This window comes from Rosa rugosa, chromosome 4 (assembly GCF_958449725.1).
Source record: "Rosa rugosa chromosome 4, drRosRugo1.1, whole genome shotgun sequence".
NCBI lineage: Eukaryota > Viridiplantae > Streptophyta > Magnoliopsida > Rosales > Rosaceae > Rosa > Rosa rugosa.
This window is the reverse complement of record NC_084823.1, coordinates 54948485-54970674: the sequence shown is the minus strand read 5'-3', so window position 1 is coordinate 54970674 and position 22190 is coordinate 54948485. Positions and strand designations below refer to the sequence as shown.

General features: G+C 38.2%; 2 protein-coding genes across 3 annotated transcripts; one reads left to right on the top strand and one right to left on the bottom strand.

Moving 5' to 3' along the window:
• The first annotated feature begins 6252 nt into the window (after positions 1–6252).
• LOC133744144 (uncharacterized) lies at positions 6253–7748 on the top strand. The gene has a single exon (XM_062172288.1). It carries the CDS (start codon positions 6530–6532, stop codon positions 7514–7516), a length of 987 nt encoding a protein of 328 aa, XP_062028272.1. The 5' UTR covers positions 6253–6529; the 3' UTR covers positions 7517–7748.
• A 1079-nt stretch (positions 7749–8827) lies between these two features.
• Positions 8828–19189, bottom strand: LOC133742470 (formin-like protein 20). 2 transcript variants are annotated; one of them, XM_062170138.1, is made up of 17 exons: positions 18706–19189; positions 17233–17936; positions 16943–17164; positions 14366–16866; positions 13864–13984; positions 13425–13496; positions 13238–13336; positions 13014–13055; positions 12708–12788; positions 12568–12618; positions 12404–12485; positions 11445–11539; positions 10621–10692; positions 10425–10541; positions 10209–10277; positions 10054–10120; positions 8828–9848 (listed from the first exon to the last, which is right to left on the bottom strand). In XM_062170138.1, the coding sequence occupies exons 1-17, from the start codon at positions 18776–18778 to the stop codon at positions 9697–9699; spliced, it is 4620 nt and encodes a 1539-aa protein (XP_062026122.1). In that variant the 5' UTR covers positions 18779–19189; the 3' UTR covers positions 8828–9696. The 2 variants fall into 2 exon arrangements, with proteins under 2 accessions (XP_062026122.1, XP_062026125.1); XM_062170141.1 differs by lacking the exon at positions 18706–19189 and having other exon boundaries at positions 16943–17160; positions 17233–17370.
• Between the last annotated feature and the right edge of the window lie 3001 nt (positions 19190–22190).

Below are 22190 nucleotides of genomic sequence, written 5' to 3'. Positions count from 1 at the left end.
TTGGTCGTGGTGATTTCACTGTCGTACAACCCTAATCAAAAGTACCCCTACAAATGTCATTCATATATGCGCTTCTTTTCACTTTTTATGTTTAGTATTTGGGAAATTAGTGCCTGAAATCTTCGCAAATATCTACAATTGACAGACGAGGTATACTCTTCAATCTTCATGCTTTTAATTTCGACTTCTTTGGAAGTAAAATTTTTCAGGGCGGTTTACTCTTTACGGCAGCTCTCTCACAATGATGTGGATCCCACCTAAACTGTACCACGTATAGTTTCTGTACTTGGACAACATCAGATCAAATGATAGTCCAGGCCCAGTCAATCTTCAGACAAAAGGGGCCCAATGGGGTCGTTGCGGTATGGATAGGCGTATAAGTCCAAACTGATTCCTACAACAGGCCCAAATAACTAATTTGATAGGACGTCTCTAAAGTTAATACAGAAAGTATTCAGAAACATAAAGACAAAGTTTGGGTGTCTCAAATTTCACTATTTCAGAGCCTCATCATGATATGGAGACAATGTTGGACTACTCAGACATCTTCAAAATGAGCCCATGTGTTCCATAACTTCTACCTAAACCTACTTATTCCTCTAACAATTATAATATTAAGAAATCTCTGCTCATTTCTTAATATAATTTCTATGATTAGCTAGCAAGAAACATGTATTTCATGGTTACATGCAATTGGTTCGTGGCCAGAATTATGGATGATCAGCGGTGCAAGTATACGTTTTCGTTGTTGATCACATCACATTACACCGTTTAAGTTCTAACAATCTAACATTATTTAAAAGAAAAGAGTGATTTCTTTATTTTTTTGGATATGGATATATAGGTCAAGTCTATATCATGTCAGATATTCCAGGTCCAAGAGCATGTAGCTCCCCATATGCAGCGAGAGATATACAGCTACAAGCTTACACAGAACTAGTTGCTACTTGGCCCCATATGAATTCCTAAAAGCCACAAAAGCGATTGGCATGGCTCTTTTATCACTTTGCAACTTTGTGCAAATTCTCAACTATTAAATTTAGAGATCATTGCATGACTTGATTTCAATTTCAAGAATATTAGCACTCATTAGAGTTACAAACGGTAATTCATGACTAGACGAGTTGGTTATCATTACGATAGGTGTCTTCTAACAAAATCAATGGAGTAAGAAATGTGGCTTCTTATCTTTCATATATGAGACTAGTATATGTTGTTTGGTAGATCTAAATCTCCCTAGCTACTATATTGTTCTGTCCGTGACATCAATGTGGTGTAACTTCGAAACAGTTGACTTAACCCATTGACACGAAAGTTCAAACTAATTAATCAATTAGCATGCTCTAACCTCCTGTCTTGATTAAGATAAACCATATATTAAAATAGATTTTCTCCAATTATTTTTGGATACTTTGAAATATGTTAGGCAAGTTGTTTGGTATGGATAGGTTCCAACGTTATTGTATCCACAATACATTTCAAGTGGTGCAGTTTCCACTTATACGTGGATAATGTTACAACAAGAAAACAATGGGATCGAGTCAAAATAATGTTCTACCTGATTTCTTGGTAAAACTTGGGTTTGTGAGTTTCAAAACTAGTTTATTAAAACTCTACCAAACTAGTGAATTAAAACTCAACCAATCTAGGAAGATAGGCATTTTCTATGGTTCAAGGTTGGACCTCCTTAACTCATGATGGTCGTACGGGATAATAGATAAAACTCGATCAACTAGAGTTTGATAGGTTTCCAAGCCAGAATGCTTGTGAGTTTATAACAGGTCGAACCAATTAATTTATTTCTCCACCTTCTTCATTTGCATGCACAACATTAATCATTTGATGATAATAATATGAGTTGCAGAGGTTCTATTATTGAAGAATCAGTGCTCAATATAGGGCTGAAAAGAATTTGTCTTGCTGTTTGCAAGTGATCGACAACCCACATTCCGACCAAAAAGAAAAAAATGACAACCCATATATACAAGAACATAATGAAATTATGAAAGTGCTGTGACTTATTGTTTGGTGGATGAAACAGCTCTACGAAAATGAAATGGAATCACAAAAATAATGAAATTATTCACACCTAAATGCCTACAATGTGTGTTCTTGATTAATTAACTAATTAAGATTGTTCAACTTAAGCAATGATTTCTGTAGGAAAGTCTAGGCCGGGTTTCAATTATTGTAGAGTTTATATACAGTTGAATCCCTATTAGCTAGGGTGTTTTTTATAATTATTATGCTTTTTGTCGTTCATAGAAAGAATAAAAGAAATCTTAAATAGTTGCAACCACAAAACCCTAAACTATAAAGCTGCTTGCTATATATTTTAGCTATTAATAATAGCGTTACTTTTTTGTACGTCGCTAGTTTTTTTTTTTTTAATAGATAGACCAAGAATAAAGTAAGAGTGGTTATAGTCAGACCTCCTTATTTTAAAAAGAGACCTCCTTTGATATTTTTGATGACCAAATTTTTAATTTTGCCCATAATATTTTTTCTCTCTACACCTCATTTTCCCCACTTCACACCTCTAATCTCCACCAATGACCCCATCCCAATCTCTAACACCGTCTCTAATTTCACGTTATGATCGATAATGATGGTGAATTCCTGAAGATGTCAATGGGAAAATTTTAGGCAGAAGATCAAGGTTGAAGATCACTTGGTTATGAACCACAATGGGGTTGCTGGGTTTAATTGGCGTTTGGTTATGAAGGTTCTCATTATCTATATGTTCATTTGCTTTAATCATGATTTGATTTGTTTCTATCAGCATTTGGTTATGACCCATCATTTTCTCATTATCTTAACATCACAAACATAACCCCATTGGAAGTATTTGATATGTTTCTATCTAATTAAGTAAAGTAATTAGAGCAACTCCAACCATGGAGTCAAAAGCCAAAATGGCTCCCCCAATCAAAATCCACCATCTCCAACAATAGCCAAGATAGAGTCATTTTGGCTTTTGAGCCAAAAGGGGAGTCAAAATGACTACACATTGTAGAACGAAAGCCATATGTGGTGTGGCATGAATTGAGGTGGGCCCCAGCAGCATGTGATGAATTTATGAAATGACTTTGACTTTTGACTAAAAAATGTTGGAAATGCAAAATATGAATGAATAGGGATGACACTAGGGGAGCCAAATTTTGCAAATGACTTTGGCTTTTGACTCAATTGTTGGAGATGCTCTTATGAACAAGAATCATGCCTTCGACTTGAAATACCTTCAATTTTCTCCACCACTCATCTATCTATATATTGTAATTTGTTTTGACAGCGATGTTAAGAGCGGTAGAGGAGAGATTGCCGTCAAGATCTTGCTGGATTGGGAACTTTGAGAGTTGAGCGTTTCTATTGGGACCTCCAAATCTGCTCAGTTGACCTCACTCTATTATGAATTATTAAATGAAATATATAACCTCTTATAAAATGACTATTAAGGACAATAATTATACCCAAAAAAAATTATATTTAATTTCTCTATACTTTCCAATTCAATAATATTATATTACATTCTTTATTATTTTTCTTATCTATTTTTATTTTCCAATTTCACTACATACTCATTAACGCATTTATATATATTTAATAAGATTTAAAACTATAATCAAGATCATGTGACATAAAAGTTCCTATCATCATATAGGTTGAACGCATATTGGTGAGGGATAACAAAAGAAATCATATTATGACCTAAATCCTAGTCTATCTATTATATTTGAAAAAAAAAGAAAATCTAAAAAACTATTAAATAATTAATCATGAGGTACAGAAAATAGAGAAAATAATTAAACATTAAGAAAAATTACTCTTCATTTTTTTTTTGCACATCTACAAGTGAAAAAAAAAAGTAAAAAAAAAAACAATTTTTTTTATTAAAAATTAATTTTTAAAGCCCAATACTTTGTGTTTTTCTTTTTTATTGGATAAGAGATTTATGTAATCTAGTTAAGGAATGAGTATGTAATTAATGATGGTTTGTTTGCAAATTATATGAGTGAGGTTATTTCAGGAACTTGAGTGAGGTTTAGTGAGTAAATTTAGTATTTGAAAATTTAATAAGAGGTGTAAAAAGCAAGGAGGTCAAGTGAGTAAATTTGGAGGTTCTAATAGAAAAACTCTTGAGAGTTTTTTTTTTCAATGATAAGGATAAATTAGGATTTTAAAATTTCCAAAAATATAGAGAGGTCCAAAAGGTAAATAAAGAGGTCTGAATAGAACCACCCATAAACTAATTTAGGCTTCATAATTTAAAGTTTTAGAATTTAGATAGGAATGCAATCAATTACTTTTCTTAGCATTTTAGGGAGATGTATGATCGTTTGTAGTTAGTGTAGATTAACTTTGTTACATAACTCAAGACTCATAGGCCATAGCAATCACTTATGCTATAAATATTTGTCTTCTCTTTCAGTTGGAAGGTTACCAAAAACATAGACAGTTCACCAGAAGAAGCAAGTTGGAAAGCCCAGCTGATATCATTTTGTATTCCTTTAAACCCAAGTATACTGATGAATGGGAAATGCCACATCGATCGTGTATGATATATGCAGAACTCCCTAACCAGTGTAGGCAGAATTCCAATCCATGATCGAGGTCAAAAGTCTGCGCACCAACTCTGTGATATGAATGGTGATAACTCATCCACTTTTTTGGACCTTATTAGGTAATAGGGTTCCCCACCTGACCTATACCTCAAGTCGTATTATAAATTGCAATATACATGAGGAACAACAATTTGGTATTATGATATGTAGCATTATTATGATCATAGTATGTCAAAAGTTAAACAAATTAATAAGGTAAAACTTCTATGATCACTAATAGAATAGAACACATTATTGATCGAGCTTGGAATAATCCTGAGCAACATGTCGGTGGTAAATCGGAGGAAGACAGGAATGACATTACAGTCGTCATGTCCTGCACACTAATAATAGTAAGAATTCAACTCTCACATTTCCATCTCTCCGAATAAAACAAATGTAGTTATTGTTATTCTACATCGGGAATATTATTAAATATAAACATGATTAAAATTAATGAGCAAAACGAACTTTAATTTAGCAAATTTCATCACTTTATTTAGTAAATTTATGTTACTTTACTTGTATACTTCAAAGGAATGAGATTGATGGAACCCTAATTAATCAATTGATGGATGCGAATTGAAAGTTTTTAATGCAGCATGAACGGTGATGATAACAGTTCAACAAATGATGATGGTGTTCTAATTAATTATTTTCCTAGATAATTGTTGATAGAATAAGAAGGTAACCCATCTATAATTTGTATTTTTAAAAATTCCCACATTTCAAAATCAATTTCTGTCGTTCGTAGTTATTATTATTAACTATCTTGGAAGCTAAGAATCATATATTCATACTCACTCTTGCATGCCACGTGAAACACTACAAATTAAGAAAGAGGCCCTACTTTCAGTGGCGTGAATTGCAAACTACATTTATCTTGAAATTTCAGTCACTAATTTCCATTACCTCCTCAATCATGAATACAAACTACCCTGTTTCATTGATCATTTCTACAGTACTGTATGTACGTACTTTGTTCCTCCAATACATGGATCCTCGATCCGTTGGTGAAAACATGTCTGTTAATAGAGCCTGTTTGAGATTCGACTGTTGAAAAAAGAAGTTGAATGTTGATAAAATGCTATGTAATTCTGGTAAATTTGTACACAATTGTCATCGAGGAGCTGATTTGAATAAAGATTCAAATTAGAGTTCAAAAACATAGATGGATAGAGGATTAGGAGCTCATGGTCAAGAGTTGGTTACATCACCAATATTGTATGAGATGAGTTTGGCAAACTGTGTTCACCCTTCTTAGAGGAGTCCTAAAAGTGAAAAACATCTCAAATGTCAGCTGTGTTAATCATTATAAACCAGCTCAATATACCAAAATTAATCAAAACCGAAAGTAAATACCTTAATCTTAAGATTGAAGGGATGTAGGAGCCCACTATTTTTCTCATGAGAAGCATAAACTCTTAATTCCATCATCATGCAACAAAAAAGAAGAAGAAAAAAAAAAAGCAAAGGAAGTATCAGATTAGGTGATCTAGAAGCAAAATCCAAAAGCAGGCACACACACTTCGGAGCAGCAAAAGCAATGGTGTTGCCCTTTACCCAAAAACTACATCACATTGTTGGAGATTTGGAAATTACAAAGATGAACACAATAGAATCCAAAGAGTTCCTTTGATGAAAACAAAGCTCACCTAATAAGGTCAAAACAACTCCACGGTCTCCACCTCTGTAAAATTGGTTAGTTTTTTAGTTGTTGGCCTGTCCCAAGCATCCAATACACCCAACCTCCCTAATCTCGTCTATCTAACCAACCATTAGAGAAAGAAAGAGACCCAATTAATTTAAATTGGAAGTCATTAAGAAACCCACTTCAAATATAATACCCAATTGGCTAAACATCCCTCATTTCATACCAATCCTCTCCCTCTCTCTCTCTCTCTCACTCTCTCCCTCTCTCCCTTGCAATGCAAGAAGAACACAACCCAAGAATTGCAATGGGAAAAGCCACCAAGATTCTCAGACGATCAATCCACACTTTCCTCCAACACTACCAACACTTCACCTCAATTGTGGCACTCATAGCCTTTCCCTTCTCAGTTTCAGTCCTAATCTCCCAAGCCATTGTTCCTTCTTCTTCAACCTCATCTCTATTCCCAACCATCCACAACCGCCTCCAGAGTCTTTTTGATGCAGCAGGCTTCCCACCCTCTTCACAATTCTTCACAATTCTCACCCATAAACTCTCCCAAACAATCTCTTCCTCTATTTTCACACTACCCTTCACCCTAACCTTCCTCCTGATCACCAAAGCCTCCATAACCCAAGCCCTCAATTTCCACAAGAACCCTTCTCTCTCTTCTGCACTATCTCTCTACCCCTCAATTCTCATAACCCATCTCTGCAACTCCCTCCTAATCCTCTCAGCAAATGCCACAGTGTTTTCTCTCCTATTCATTGCCTTCAATTTTCTTGAGGGATTTGGGTTCTCTGACTCACCCAAGACCCTTCTCTTCTTATCAGCATCTGGGGCAGTTCTGTATTCTATTGTTCTTGCCAATGCTCTTATTATTTGCAACATGGCATTGGTCTTGTCAGGGACAGAGAATAGTGGGGGTTACCTAACAATTCTCAAGGCTTGTTTAGTAATCAGAGGAAGAACTTCAACTGCTCTGTTTCTGGCTCTACCTGTCAGCTTGGGATTGGCTGCAATTGAGGCATTGTTCCAATACAGGGTTGTAAGGGCTTACCATTTTGAAGGAAAGCTTGGATCTTCAATGGTTTTGGAGGGAGTTTTCATTGCTTACTTGTACTCAATTCTTGTGGTTCTTGACACAATCGTCAGCTTCAAGTTCTTCAAAAGCTGCAAGACAAGTTCTTGGGTTGAATACACTGATGAAGAAAGTGGTGGATATACCAATTTGAAGACTGCTTTGATGAAGGAAGTTTCATGAATGGATTGGGATTCAAAATTTCATTATTCTTTAGAGGAATTACAAATTATCATGAAGAAATTTGTATGATTGTATCTTCAAAGTTAATTTCTTTTGCTTGGTGATGACTAATGAGGACCAGGCAACTTTCCAGGCATAAAGTAGAGGACAAACCTTGAACAGGAAACGAAAATTGTACACAAACTTTGCCCGTGGGTATTATTCCAATTCTATTTTCTTCTTTTGAATGATACATAGGCTCTTTTTAGTTAGTTTTAGGTCAAATTTCAATGTAATTGTACCCGGAGTGGTTGAGAAATATGAAATTGCTTCGAGGTAAAAAGAGATTGGAACTTTACCTTTGAATATAAAAATAGAAACTTTCAGTTCTGTTCAATTAATCTTTGTCGTTTAGATAAACGGTCATAATCTAATTACATTGTCATGGATGATGTTATTGTATGCTTTTATCATTGCCATTCATGATCATTTGTTTATGCTGCAATATTAAATATTATATAGGCTTCCGACGGTTCCCAAATTCGCCATAACCCAATCGTTGCCCCATTGGCCAACAAAAAAACTCATGGGCAAATTTCTTTTTTTTTTTTTTTTTTTTTAGAAAAGAGAATTAAACAATTGAAAGCCAAAAAAAAAAAAAAAAATTGAAATGTTTACATCAGATTTTTTCTTCTTCATGAAATTGTGTAAACTAGCATGGAATAGACCCATGTTTTCAAAGGCGAAAGTGTAAGGGCGGTGCGGTTTGATTTTGAAAAATAAGCTCTTTTCTCTAGTTCTCTTAATAATAGTATAATCAAGATCGTCAACAATCTTTTATTTATTTATGATTTTTTTACTGAACTAAAATGAAACGATTTCTTCAGACAAAAGAAGAATAAAAAATGAAACGATTTCCAATACCGATGACCATTGTAATGTCCCATTTGGCTCCTAAATGAACTTGAATGACCAAATCTGACATCAGTAGAAGGTAAAATGCCATAGATATAAAGAGATTAGTCGTTTAGCAAATTTTGGAGGCTCCTTGCCTAAGCCAAGGAAGCAACAACCGTGATTGTTTATGCACGGGAAATAATGGCGTATGAAATTCATCAAAGGCGTCGAAGGTTTCCTCTGAGAAGATCTCCAACACTACTCTTTATAATATTACTTTGGCTGAGTAATACAAGCAGAACAAGGAAAGGCAGTCGTAGTGCCTCACATAGTCAATACACATCTTTGGGTGGACCGTAGAAAGATGCATTGCCAGCTATCGAAGCATCCACAATTGCATAAAGAATGAATCAAGAAAATACAAAATACAAGGAATTGATGAAAGAATTTTGATTTTGCAAGCACATTGTTGAACATACGGGTATTATTCTGAACTTTCATGAATTAGTATACTTTTGACTAAACGATAACCATAAGTGAGGAACAACAGTTTCTAAGTCTATTGGTTATTTTACAATTGCACTAGTCTTCTAGTCTCCTGAGCCTGAAACCTATACAACATCTAACACGACGGGGGTCATCCTATGCAAAATTTCAATGGAACGAGGAAAAAAGGAACTAATTTATGTTACAGTAAAAATGAATTGAATTCTAAACTAAGGAGAGGGTTAGTGATTTGTACATGATTTCGTGGTACTGCAGGAACGCGTGCTTTACTTTACAATCCCGATGGCATCTTCCCTGGTGCCATAGAATCTGAGCAGCTCGAGTGATCAAAGCCGGAACCATATTGCCAAGGCTGAACCAAGACTTCAGGAATTTATGCTCAGAAGGATGCCACAGGGGGCCAGGTCTGATTGGTATCCAACCTGTAGGGAAACTGTTGCTTCTCAATTAATGATTGAGAGCTGTCGAATGAAAGCGGTGCCAAAGTCCGGTCTGTATAATATCCAACATCATTGATCAGTTGACCATCATTCTATTGAACATCTTGTCAAGCATGTACAGTTAATCTTCTTGCATAGATCAAAGGCTGCAGGACGCAAGTAGTCCCTCTTTCCCGTCAGCCAAATCAACTTGGAGGGCTTTTCCTGGCACAAGTAATGAGAAAATGATTCTGACCAGGGTCGTCCTAGAAGCAATATTCCCCTTGCCACTGCTAGTTAGCAATATTGCAGCCGAACTCTGCTGTATGGCAGGAGTTCGATGTCCCATGCAGTGGTAGAATGACTAAAATCTTCACACTATTTTGTTGCTTTTTTTGTAAGGTTAACACCCTTGGCCTTTTCCATTTCCGCTTCCTTCTCAGCTTTCTTCTTATCCAATTCAGCCTGTTTGCAATTCTCTTCGTGTGCTTTCTTAAACAACCTCACAAAGTTTAAGAGAGTCACAGTAACTGCATTTATCCAAACAAGACACAATGGAAGTCAGCTTCAAAATTACAACATAAAAAGAGTGTGTATTATGTCCAAATGAAAACATAAATTCTTGGGACACCTAAGAATATACGACGATCTCATACAATTGAACATTGAAGGTAGCAGTCTAAACCACTATCAAACTTTGTTATTGAAAGACAAATGATCACGTCCACAACTAACCTTGCTCAAATGGGCAACGTGCAGGATCCTCACCAAAATATAATGCAAGTTGATCAGCTGCTCTACCCTGTCCACCAAAAGTAAATGTCATAAATTTGAATAATAAACCATACCGAGACAAGTGACAACGAGACAGTTCATAATTAGCATATTACCACCACAGAATATAGGTTTGTCACAGATGCCACTTCAGTCTCAGCAACAGTAATGAACTCCTTCAATGTCTAGAAATTTCAACAATAAAAGAAAGAACAAAACAAATGTAAAATGTTAGGCTACCATGCAGAACTAAAAAAGATAAAAAGATAGGGCCTTTCGTAAAGCATTGAAAACATTGTGGAGGTAAAAAAAAAAAAAAAAAGACTGCATACCTTGCGAAAAACCTCTGAAACAGGGCCATCATTTTCTGATGCCACCAGCTCCTGCTTGAGCTTTTCTAACCCCTTGATTAAAGCTTGCATTTCTTCTGCTAAAGACTTCAATTGTATCTGCATGAAAGCAAGATCTGTCTCAAACAACATTGAACTAAAATGTCTATAATTAACACCCATGAAACAGATGGGGCACCTTTGTTGCAGGTTCCAGGTTGACAAGGTCCTGGTGAAAACCAAGAAGTTCAGGAGATCTGGAAGCAAGACCCTAAGACAGAAGAAAACCAAATCTGAGATTCAAAAAATGAGCAATTGCCAAGTAAGAGATAAAATAACCCATCTGAAAGAAAACTTGTATCCAAAAGTATTTGGCAATCTTGCAAGCAGTCATCTCTTATATATTAGTTCAATAAAAAAAAATAAAAAAAGAAGTCAAGATCAACTAACCAATATTGCAAAATGAAAAGCCCCATAGCCTACTTAAGAAACTATTGCCATCCAAGTAAAGACGTGCAATTTTTCAATGTCTTAGGAAAAAAAAAAATCCAAGTCTAGGTTATTAAATTAAGTAGAGAAATGGAGCTTTAGTCTTCTGCCTCCCATCTAAACACATAAACTCAAAATTCCATCTACTAGGTCTACCAGAATTCCTTTTCGACCTCGACCTAACCTCTTGAGTCTCCATATTTCAAATCAAAACAAAGCAATATGGATTTCCTGCATTAGTTGATACTATTATCTCAAGGAGAGACTGAGCATCTTTCCTTATCGTTTGTTGAACAAGGCCTTGGGGATGGAATCATGGAAATCAAAGAAATCAACAAAAAATATCTAATGATGCCTTAAGAGTGTCTAGTTTCTATCCGGAACAAATATATATCTAGTCCTATGAACTTATAACATCAATGTTTATTTATATTTTATAACTTTTCCGTACGAGTTAATATAACTGGATCAACAAGAACGAAATCTACCAGTGAGCCACTAATTAGAAGAAAGAAAAAAAAAGGAACAACATACCTTACAGAGATAATGCATGAGTGTCATCTTACTAGTTGAAGCACGAGTATCAGAGAGCTTCAGAAGACTGTCCAACTTGAACCCAACAGCAGAACCTGTACAGATTTAATCAGATCATTAAGCGACACCAGGAAAAAAATTAGTACTGCATGAAACAGTATGTAATATCATACAGAAGTATGCAAGAAAATTAAAAAGAAAAAACATCAAAATAATCCAACAAGTGCAGAGAGAAATTATATATGGCATGAGACATGTTCCTTCGTTTCGGGTGACAAAGGAAGAGGATGCTGTATGGAATAAATTCCTAGTCACATTTAAAAGACCATGAACAACCCACACCCAATTGTAATATCATACAGAAGTATGAGAGAAAATTAAGAAGAAAAAACATCAAAATAATCCAACAAGTGCAGCGAGAAATTATATATGCCATGAGACATGTTCCTTCATTTCAGGTGACAAAGGAAGAGGATGCTGTAAGGGATGAATTCCTAGTCACATTTAAAACACCATGAACAAGTCCTTGGCATCAGCTTCAGAAATTGTACACAGTTCCAGTGTGTCGCGGAGATGCGACGGAATAAAATTTCACATAGGCAAATCACCACATCAAACCAATGCTTAACCAAGGAAAATCTTTAGAAGGAAATCTTGCAAAGGTTTAATATAATCTCTCTCTTTGAACCCGCAGGCCTTGATTTTTTGAAACAGCAATACAGTGCTCCTCAGGGTCTTGCCTGATGGTTAATCAAATGGTACACAAGTTTCTAAAAGCAAACAAGAGACCAGAACAGTGCTTTACAAACCGAAAAGAATTCTTCATATTTCCAGTCTACAGCATTGACTATACTGCTCATCGCGACATAAAATAAACTAAGCACATAATTTAAGCAACATATAACACAAGATCTTCCAAGATGCTCTAAACCCAGAAACATAGCATCATTTTAACTTACCCCTTGCAGTTCCTTGGTTCAATGTATTCCCCAGAAAAAGAATTTTCTTCATAATTTCCTTGAACTTCTCAGAAGTTCGAACCTGATTTAAGAGTGAGAAATACTTAGCTCCAAACCAGTACCTAGTAAAAGCAGGAAAGAATTAATTGCTAGTAGTGACATACCTCCTCGCATGCAGAGTTTACTGTGTTTAAACTTTTTTTGAATTCTGAGGCCTGAAAAAGAGGTAGAATTAGAACATGATGCAAAGAACACATGGGATATACTTGTTGACATCAGGAAAAATTCAGAGATACCACCAAACCTGTGAGCTGAACTGAATCTTGAAAGAAAATACTCTTAGTTTTGACTCCACCCGAGGCACTTTCATCAACTCCAAAAAATACTGAAACATTATAAGTATATCCATAAACTAGACATTCTAACAACAGTTCTTGCTGTAAAAATAATGGGGTAAAATTTCAATACAATATGCACTGATAATATCTAACTCATGCTATTAGCAATATGGTCTGAATAACATGGAAAAATGTATAGGAAAAACAAAGTTCAAATACACAACAAAGAAAATATTATGATCTTGTCAAGAGATGTTGCGACTTTGTGATACCTGTTCACACTTCCCGAGGGTCTCCTTGTCGCCAGTATAGTTCTATACAATCATAAAAATAGCAAATCAGAACCAAGAATGTAGAAAATAAATAAGAATAAAATGAGAATAATATAAAATTGACCAGAAAATAAACGTAGAGAATAAGCTCTGCAAAGCGAACACCAATAAAAAAATTAGCTGAAAATGGGGAAAACAAACTGAAGGTGAAATAAAAGCTACACCTTGAGAAGTTCCATTTCCTCTTTAGTAGGACAAAACTTAATTAGATTTTCCACCTGGTCAGAATCTAATACCGACTCATCCATTGCTAAAACAGCAGCCTGAAACACGTTAGTTTAGTAAATCATTAGCTAAAGTACTAAATCACGATTCCCCATCGGAAAATAAATCTGAAAAGATGAAGCTTACCATCATATCAGGAAGCGGCATCTTAACTTTTGTGAGCATAATTTCAGTGTTGTTTGCCCTTCTCAGGTCGATCTACAGGAAATAGTATAATAAGGATCATAGTAACACAGTAGAGAAGTAACAGCTTCAAGGTTTACACTATTGTAAAAGTAGAAAAGAAATAAAAACAATTTTTTGAACTGAGAATCATCAAATAAATTTTGCTTTAACAAACATTTCTTTTCGGGAAGACAAACTAACAGTTATAGCTAACAGGCAGTATCATTGCAGACAATATTAATCAATAGGATTGCGATTGAGCAATAATAGCTCCTGTGAAATGGAGGGATGGAGGACAATTTATTATTTTGGGCAAGTATGAAGTTTTATATTTTCTGCCAGACATAACCTTCACAGAAATAATGATTTTAGAGAAAACTATTCAATTGTATAACCTTACCAAGTGGACTTTGTCAGGTTTGGATCCAGCAGACTTGCGTCGGTCTCCAGATTTGTTAGCAGGTTTTGGAACTGTTGCAGAGAAAAGGCTCTCTATCTCTGACACATCAAATTCAGGCGCACTACAATAGAAGAGAAAACATTAGTGAGTTGGAACAGAGCAATAATGAGACATGTTTGTATAACAAGTATAATCAACCAAGCCAGTACTAGAGTGGACTTCCACTTGTGCTGCAGTTCAATAATTAGTTGGAATCGTCTCCAAGGATCATACTTGCAAATAATCAGCCTATTGGAAGCCATTTGGTCATCCATATTGTGCAGATAAACAGAATATCTAAGATTTGGCTGATTAATGGCAATGATCATCCTTGTAGGACCTAAAACGTGGATGATTCCGATTATTGACTGCAAGCAGTAAAGAGGAAGTCTGCAAATTCCAAAAATAGAGGTCCACTCCAGATTACCGCTGAAAAATACTACTAAATCAGGAAATGGAATACATTTGATTTCCTCCATGTCTTTGCAGTTCTTCCCATAAGCTTCCTTGCAATGCCCTTGTCACCTTGCTCCAATGTAGTGGTTTTAATGAGGACCTTCGAGGCGCTGTAGCAGAGGGGCCCATCCCTGGACGTGGAAATCCACGCCCTCTTCCAGAAGAAAGGCCTCTTGCATCATTAACTTTGGCACCCAATGGAGGTGGTGGTGGTGGACCACCACCTGGAGGTCCAGGACCACGAGCTCCTGGAGGTGGTGGAGGTGGGGGCGCTTGACCTCCACCAGGTGGTGGGGGAGGTGGGGGAGCTCGACTTCCACCAGGTGGCGGGGGAGGTGGGGGTGCTCGACTTCCACCAGGTGGCGGGGGAGGTGGGGGTGCCCGACCTCCACCAGGAGGTGGAGGAGGAGGAGGTGGCGCCCCAGGAGGAGGTGGCGCCCCACGCATTGGAGGAGGTGGAGGAGGTGGGGCACCATACATTGGAGGGGGTGGAGGAGGTGGGGCACCGTACATTGGAGGGGGTGGAGGAGGTGGGGCACCATACATTGGAGGTGGTGGAGGAGGTGGGGCACCATACATTGGAGGTGGTGGCGGAGGTGGGGCACCATGCATTGGAGGTGGTGGTGGCGGAGGTGGGGCACCATGCATTGGAGGTGGTGGCGGAGGAGGTGGAGATGGTGCACCTTGCACTACACGTGGTGGCTGAGCCCCATACGAAGGAGGAGGAGGTGGTGGTGGAGGTGGAGCTCCTGGAAGTGGTGGTGGAGGAGGTGGAGATGGAGCACCTTGCACTAAACATGGTGGTTGAGCTGCATACGGAGGAGGAGGGGGTGGGGGAGGCGGAGCTCCATGTAAGGGAGGTGGAGGTGGTGGAGGTATAGTTCCTTGCATTGGAGGCGGTGGCGGCGGTGGTGGTGGAGATGGAGCTCCACGTGAAAGAGGTGGGGGTGGTGGTGGTGGTGGAGCTCCATGTGTGGGAGGTGGTGGTGGTGGTGCAGGGATCCCAACACTAAGTTTCAATGCACTTAAAGCATCCTGAACAGAAGGAGGTGCAGGAGGCAGGGGAGCTGGTTGAGTACTTCCCACCAAACCCCGGGAGGCTGTAGAGTACCCAACCTTCCAAAGGGATGATGGAAGTTGTGAAGGCAATATGGGGCCACCATTTTTGCCACTAGCTTTAACAGAGGGAGGAGGAGGAGGTGGAATTATAGGGGGCACAGGTATAACAGTATCCTGCCCACTAGTAGGTGGAGGCGGAGGTGGTGGGGGAGGAGAAGGGGGCTTTAACGACACCACATTACTACTTAGTAAAGGAGGTGGTGGAGGAGGAGGAGGAGGAGGTGATGGAGTAGTTGCTGGTGCAGCTACCTGCAAAGATGGGGTAGCTGGTGAGAAAGACTCATGAGGTGGAGGAGGAGGAGGAGGTGGAACGGCCACTACTTGCTGTGGGCTAATATGTGGCGTAGAAAGAGAAGAAGCATGTGTCTCTTGATTTGGAGGAACTGTTGATGGCAGGCAGGATGCAAGTGTGTCTGGTGCTGATTCTGAATGCTTTAAAGGATCAACATTACTATTTTTCAGTTTACTTGCCGCATCCCTTGGTGCAGTTCCGGATGCAGTATTAACAGCAGAAGCCTTCAATTTGGGGTTTGCATTTGTATCTTTTGAAGAAGTATTATTGGCAAAAGCAGCTGGTGCACTGTTATATCTTGACGGTGGATATGAAACGTGCATTGAATTAGTATGCGAGCCTTTGTTAGGAGGAATCCACCTAGATACAGCATTTGGTTTTGCTACTCTTGCTGAAGGGCCCTGAGTTTCTTGCTGTTTAGCCTTCTGTTTTGTAAGCGTTGTTTCTGAACCTGTTTTTGTGTTCAATACAGGCTTAGAAGTAGGCGGCTGCAATTTCTCAGATTTTTGTCTAGAGACCTCGGCATTCAGTTTTTCTTGTATGAGCTTGGTCTCTAGCTTCTGAGTAGAAGTGTCTTCTCCATCAGTTATATCTTTCATCTCTTCCAAATTTTCACACACCTCTTCTGCCACTTCCTTAGTTCCTTCATGACTTGGAATATCAGCAGAAATTAAGATGAAATTCGAGTTTGTATCCCCATCATCCACAGCAATGTCTTTCACTGCGTCCAGATTGGAATCCACCTCTTCCAGCTTGTATTTCACATCATCCACAGCAATGTCCTTCACCGCATCAGTTGTAGAATCCACATTTCTGTCCTTTTTGTGGTTCCCATCATCTGACGCACAGTCTTGGAATGAGTGAGGCTCTAAATCCTCCTTCCAGACTTCTTTCTGATCTATATTTTCAGGTGCATTGTTGTGAACCAGTGCAGTATCAAATGCCAACTTCAGTTCCTGCCCATCTATGGCATTGCTGAAGATTTCTTCCACCTCATAAAATTCCTCAGGTGAAGCAGTCCCTGTCTCATTTCCATCATCACTTGCCACAACTGTGGTGAGATTAGGCACAACAGCATCAGCGTCCAAAAAAAGTACCTGATACAGATTTGAGCATGCATTCAACTCCTAAAGTTCTGAAAAGGAGATCCACATAAGGCTAACAGTAACATACCTCCGATCTGAAGTCCTTTGAGAACTGTTCTTTGGCATCCCAAAGAATATCAATATCGTCACGGTTGAGCATCAATATATTTGACCGTACAAATGCTGTGTGAAACATAACCCTGAACATCATCTCCTCATGAACCAGATCTTCATCCAGGTGGATACACTCGACTACCACATCCCCTCGAACACGACAACGGATATCCATTTTCACCAGCATACACTCTGCCTGCGATTAGGAATCATAAGAATGCTTCAAAACTTACTTTGTATATCCAATTGAGTAGCAGACATTACCTGTACATAGTGGTGAGTATTGTTTTTAGTCTTTAAATTTGAAAAGAGAAGCTTAGAACTTCTGTTAGCCGGTGTTGAAGGGTCTTGACCATAAACTCGTATGAAGGGCCTGCAACCTTTTCCGTCATCAAAAAGTGGAAGGTTTCTAAGTATCAGACAATCCAAAAATAGAGGTGTATCTGATGGAGGCCAATCAGCACCCAGATTTCTTCGTGAAATGTACTGAAGATATCTTAGCTGCGAGGGTTGTGGGTTTAAAGGAGTCAACAGATGGAGAAGCTGTTTAGGAGCCTGCTTGTAAACCATATCAAGAGTCTTCTGCTCCCCGGTGTAATTTTTACGGTATAGCAAAAGACCTGCAAGCATAAAGGCAAGCACAGGCCATCCTCCTCTTTCACAATGCATCAGCAGTACATTCTGTTGCCCCTCCAATGACAACCAACTTTCACTTGATCGAAGAAAGTGATGAATCATCTCCAGTGGCAGCAATGGGCAACTCTCATATTGCCGAGGGTAATCCATAACTGTCATGTCATACTGGGACAATACGTCTGAAATTTGGCTCCGTCTCTCCCCTTCTCTAAAGTTAAACACCATGAAAGAAGCATCAGGGAAGTAGTCCTGTAGCTGGGCTACAATGCCACCCAAGTACACTTTGTACTCATCTTCTTCCAACACATCGGTGGAGAAGCAGCAGTCAAAAACTGCATAAAAGGAGAAGTTAAACGATAATCAATCCCATTGACACTAAGAAGTTCTAAATCATGTACTAAGAGAATAACTTGGCGATACAAAATACAATGTGAGAACAAGAAGAAAAAAATGCACAAAACTTCAACTTCCATGACACAAACATGTATCAAAAAAATTTCCCACTTCTTAAAAGGATAACTAGAGGTTGAGGAGACCTAGTGAATATGATAGAACATGCACTAACAAAATGACCCTGACAATTTGTACTCCTACATCACCAAACAAAGGCCTCCATTTTGAATAAATTGTAGAAATGACAAAACCTTTCTTCTCCTAACTAAAAGGTTTCTTTCTCGATTCAGCTTCAGGAGTGCAATAAAACCAATACGGTATAATTCGGCTTCAGAGTTGTTCACTACATAAGCACTGAGATTCAATTCCTTCAACTTTTCTTGCAACTCTACAGCTCTGCCCCAACTGGTTTCATCATATTCAGTCTCATCATTACCATTGAAGCAAAGCTTCAGCTGAATTAGGCAAAAAGACGCTGCGCATAATCACACGGCACAATTTGACACCAATTTACGCACCAGGCATAACACATTGCAACAAGAACCCTAGCGAAACTCTCAATTACACCAATAATCATCCCCATTGTCCCGAAACCACCCGAAAAATCCATAATCGAGCAAAGAAAAACCAGAATTTCGTACGCGAGCTCAAATTGCAGCGAAATTTAGGTTAAAAATTTGTGAAAGAAAGATGAAAACGGTGACGTACCGTAGACCCGTTCAGAAATCTCTAGAAGCCGATCCGGCGGCTTCCGATAAAAGAACCTTCGGAACAGCGCCATCGGCCGGTGGCGCTGTTTCTTCCACGATCGGATCCAAAACGGTAATTCAACGAAGCTCCAATTGGATCACAATTTACGATCCCTTCCAAGCTCCTAGCCAGATCTCGATTGGCCCAAACCTCGCTGGCGAAACGTAGCCGAAAATTCGCCAATTCACAAAATCCAAAAAAAACGGAAATCCAAATTTCCGATGACGAGTGTGGCAGTGAGGGTTTGGGAATTGGAAGAATACGAGAGAGGATTGGGAATTTTAGAGAGAGAAAGAGAGAGAGATGAGAGAGAAGCGTAGTGGACTGAAAAGGAGAAAACTAATAGACCGGACCACCTCCTTGTCTGCAACTCTCGCTTTCTTTTTCGTCTCTCTTTTCTTTTCCGATTTAAATTTTTTTGTTTGCTTTGGATTTCTGTTAGTTTGGGTTTGGCAGCTCAGAGGCGACGATCTACGTGGCATTTACGCGCGCGCTACTGGTTATTAATGAAGGGGGGGGATTATTAGTTGTAAATTAAATTATGGGGGCACTGTTACTGTCAACTCTTGGTAAAAAAAGGAAGGTGGGAGATTAAAAACTAAAAAGTCAGATTGATAAATTAAATTACTTTACTGTCTCTGTCGGGATTTCAAAGGCAGGGGATTTTGAAACACTGGAAATGGAATTATTGGTAAAATGGCAAACCATGCGTTAAAATGATTCTTTTACCGTTGTATTTTGGTCGATCATAACGTCTATCATAATAGGAAGTATAATTACAATTTTAAAAAACTAAATCCTATTTGTATAGGTCTTTTTTTTTTGGTAAAACAATAAATATATTGGAGTGGATATGACCTCAATCGCATCGTATTAGCACATTTTGTGTTATTTATCACATTATGAGTCATGAGTATCGTGTAGGTTTAGTCTTCTTCATCTAAATTTTGTCATTGTCTCACGTCTCATATATGTACAATTTATGTATGAGAATTGATTTGATGAGCATTAGAGAATTAAATCGTGTCGTCATCTCACGTTGTATATTGGAATTTTGTATTAATTCCTCGTTAGGCATGAGCGGTCGAAGGGTGTTGTCTGCCATGACATTGTTTGAAGAGCTGGAGTTTACAATACGGATATGTTGGATTTGAAGTGTTGCGGTGGTCTACTATCTTTTTGGGTGTTGGTTGGAAATGGAGGCAACATGTATTCGATACATTGTATAGGGATTAGTAAAGTTGGTTGTTGTTGAATTTGGCCATGCGATTATTTTTGGATTAAGGATTTGGGATTCGGAGTTCGTCAAATGTTGGTCTCGATAACAGCTCACAAGTTACAATGGTCACGAGCATGTCATAATTTATGCGCGATTGGTGATGCACGACATCTCAAATCATAACTCGGATCATACTTCAGTACAAATCAATATTTCAAGTTTCAATCAATATACGCAGAATGAATCTGATACATTAACATTATTTTTATCGAACAATAAGAAATTTAATAATTAATTAGTTTTTTTTTTTTTTTTTTCCTTTGCCAAAGTAACTAATTAGTAATTAGATGGGTAGGGACGTAGGGTTAATCATATTTGTTAATTGGCTATCGTGGAAAGCTCGTTACCCCGTGTAACAATCAATCCGGCATCAATCCCCAAGTAACCACTGTTGGTGTGCGCAGTGCGCCTCTTTCACCGTGATTTTCATGGTTAGGTACTATGTGCCACGTCACCCGATCCCATCCCTCCATCGAAACGTTTCCTTCTTCTAATCTTCTACGTTTCCTTTTGCTCTTTCTCCAACAAACGACAACAGCTCCTGACTACTCAACGCTGTCGTCTAGCGATTGGAACCACGTGAGGAGAAAGATTGGCGCCACGTGATTTCTCTCACGTGACAAGCGGATTGGGCTGTATCGTAGACCACCAAGTAAAGCTGGAGCCGACCAATCACGCTTCAGTGTAAATGTGGATGTCAAACACACGCCAGTAATAAAAAATTCGACCGATCACCGATGTCCATTACTTTAGTTGTAACTATTCTAAGGAATTGACGGTGGATAATTAATGTAGGGTGCTGGACAAGCAATGCATGAAATGTCAATAGGCCCAAGTTCATGCACATCGCTACTTTTCTTGAAACACATTTTGATTGACCTATGGGTGACGTGACGCTTAGGGGTGCTTTTTTAAAAAGATATAGCTTTATTGAATTTTTTTAGTTTAAATGTCTTTTTTAACTTTCTTGAATTAGTATCGTTGTAAAATCAAACTTTAATAACTGTGAGTAAAGAGATATATATATTAAGGTGTACAAGGCAGACTAAATGCTACTTTTTGCAATTATAATGGTAAAAGTGGTATGATGTACTCTATATACAGTAAAAGTGCTCCGATGTGCCTGTATACTGTGTTGTGCAACAGACAAGACACGCGGCATGAAACTAGATAAAGGGCTCAAAGCTTTTGGAATATCTGATGTGCATAATGCAAAGGAAGCAAATTACCCATAAAATCAGAGACATGATTTAGTAATTAAGCTTTCACGTACTATTATTACTTTCATTGCAATGGAATTCCTTGTAATCAAAGAAAGAGTAGAAAAGCAATAAAAGGGCACATGTCTGGTACGTACGTACGTGATCCAAACTCTGATACCACGAGGCTTAATTACATGCATTATTGCGAGCATTAAGAAGTCAGTCAACATAATGGAGGGTCAGAGATCTATGATCATCTTCATGCCGAGGTTCCTGAAATGATTGCAGCCTCTACATGCATGCATGCCATGTGAACCCCAGTAGCCTATTTCAGTGAAAGAATATTACTATGTCTATCTGGGGAAGATGGTCATGGTTTATGATGATGAAAGTGAGATCTCAACCTTCAAATATGGGATTTAATCATTTATGAAACCCCTTTCACCATCATGTGTCTGTTAAGGTAATTATGGTAAACAGTGGTGTCGGTAATCTGCTTCAACATCTCTGGTTTAATTACAATGAAGGACCCACGTTCAATCCAAATTATTGGGATTGCCTCATTGTTCTATGGTGGTGACACATTGGCCCATTGGTTCCTTTCCCCTGTTCCACTCTGCCTTTCAATAATGGATATCCCTTCATTTCAGAGTTCAGACTGACCTCCCCAATCTTCAGGGCTTGTCTGGTGGAGTTTCTGCAAGTGTTAAACAACGCTTTCAATAGTAAATAGATTCGTGAAGTAAATTTTCCGGAGATGTAGTTCTTGATCTTGATTATGTTCAGAACAATGAGAACATCCGTTTCCATGCTTTATATGTGGAGACTTTCTAGGCTTTCAACTTTGACCAACTAGGGTCGAGTTGTTGCTGAGGCTTTGTTTTGTTTCTTATTATCGAAAATCGAAAAAACAAAACGAAATAGAGCCTTACATTAGCTAATGTGGATTTGTATATATGTCC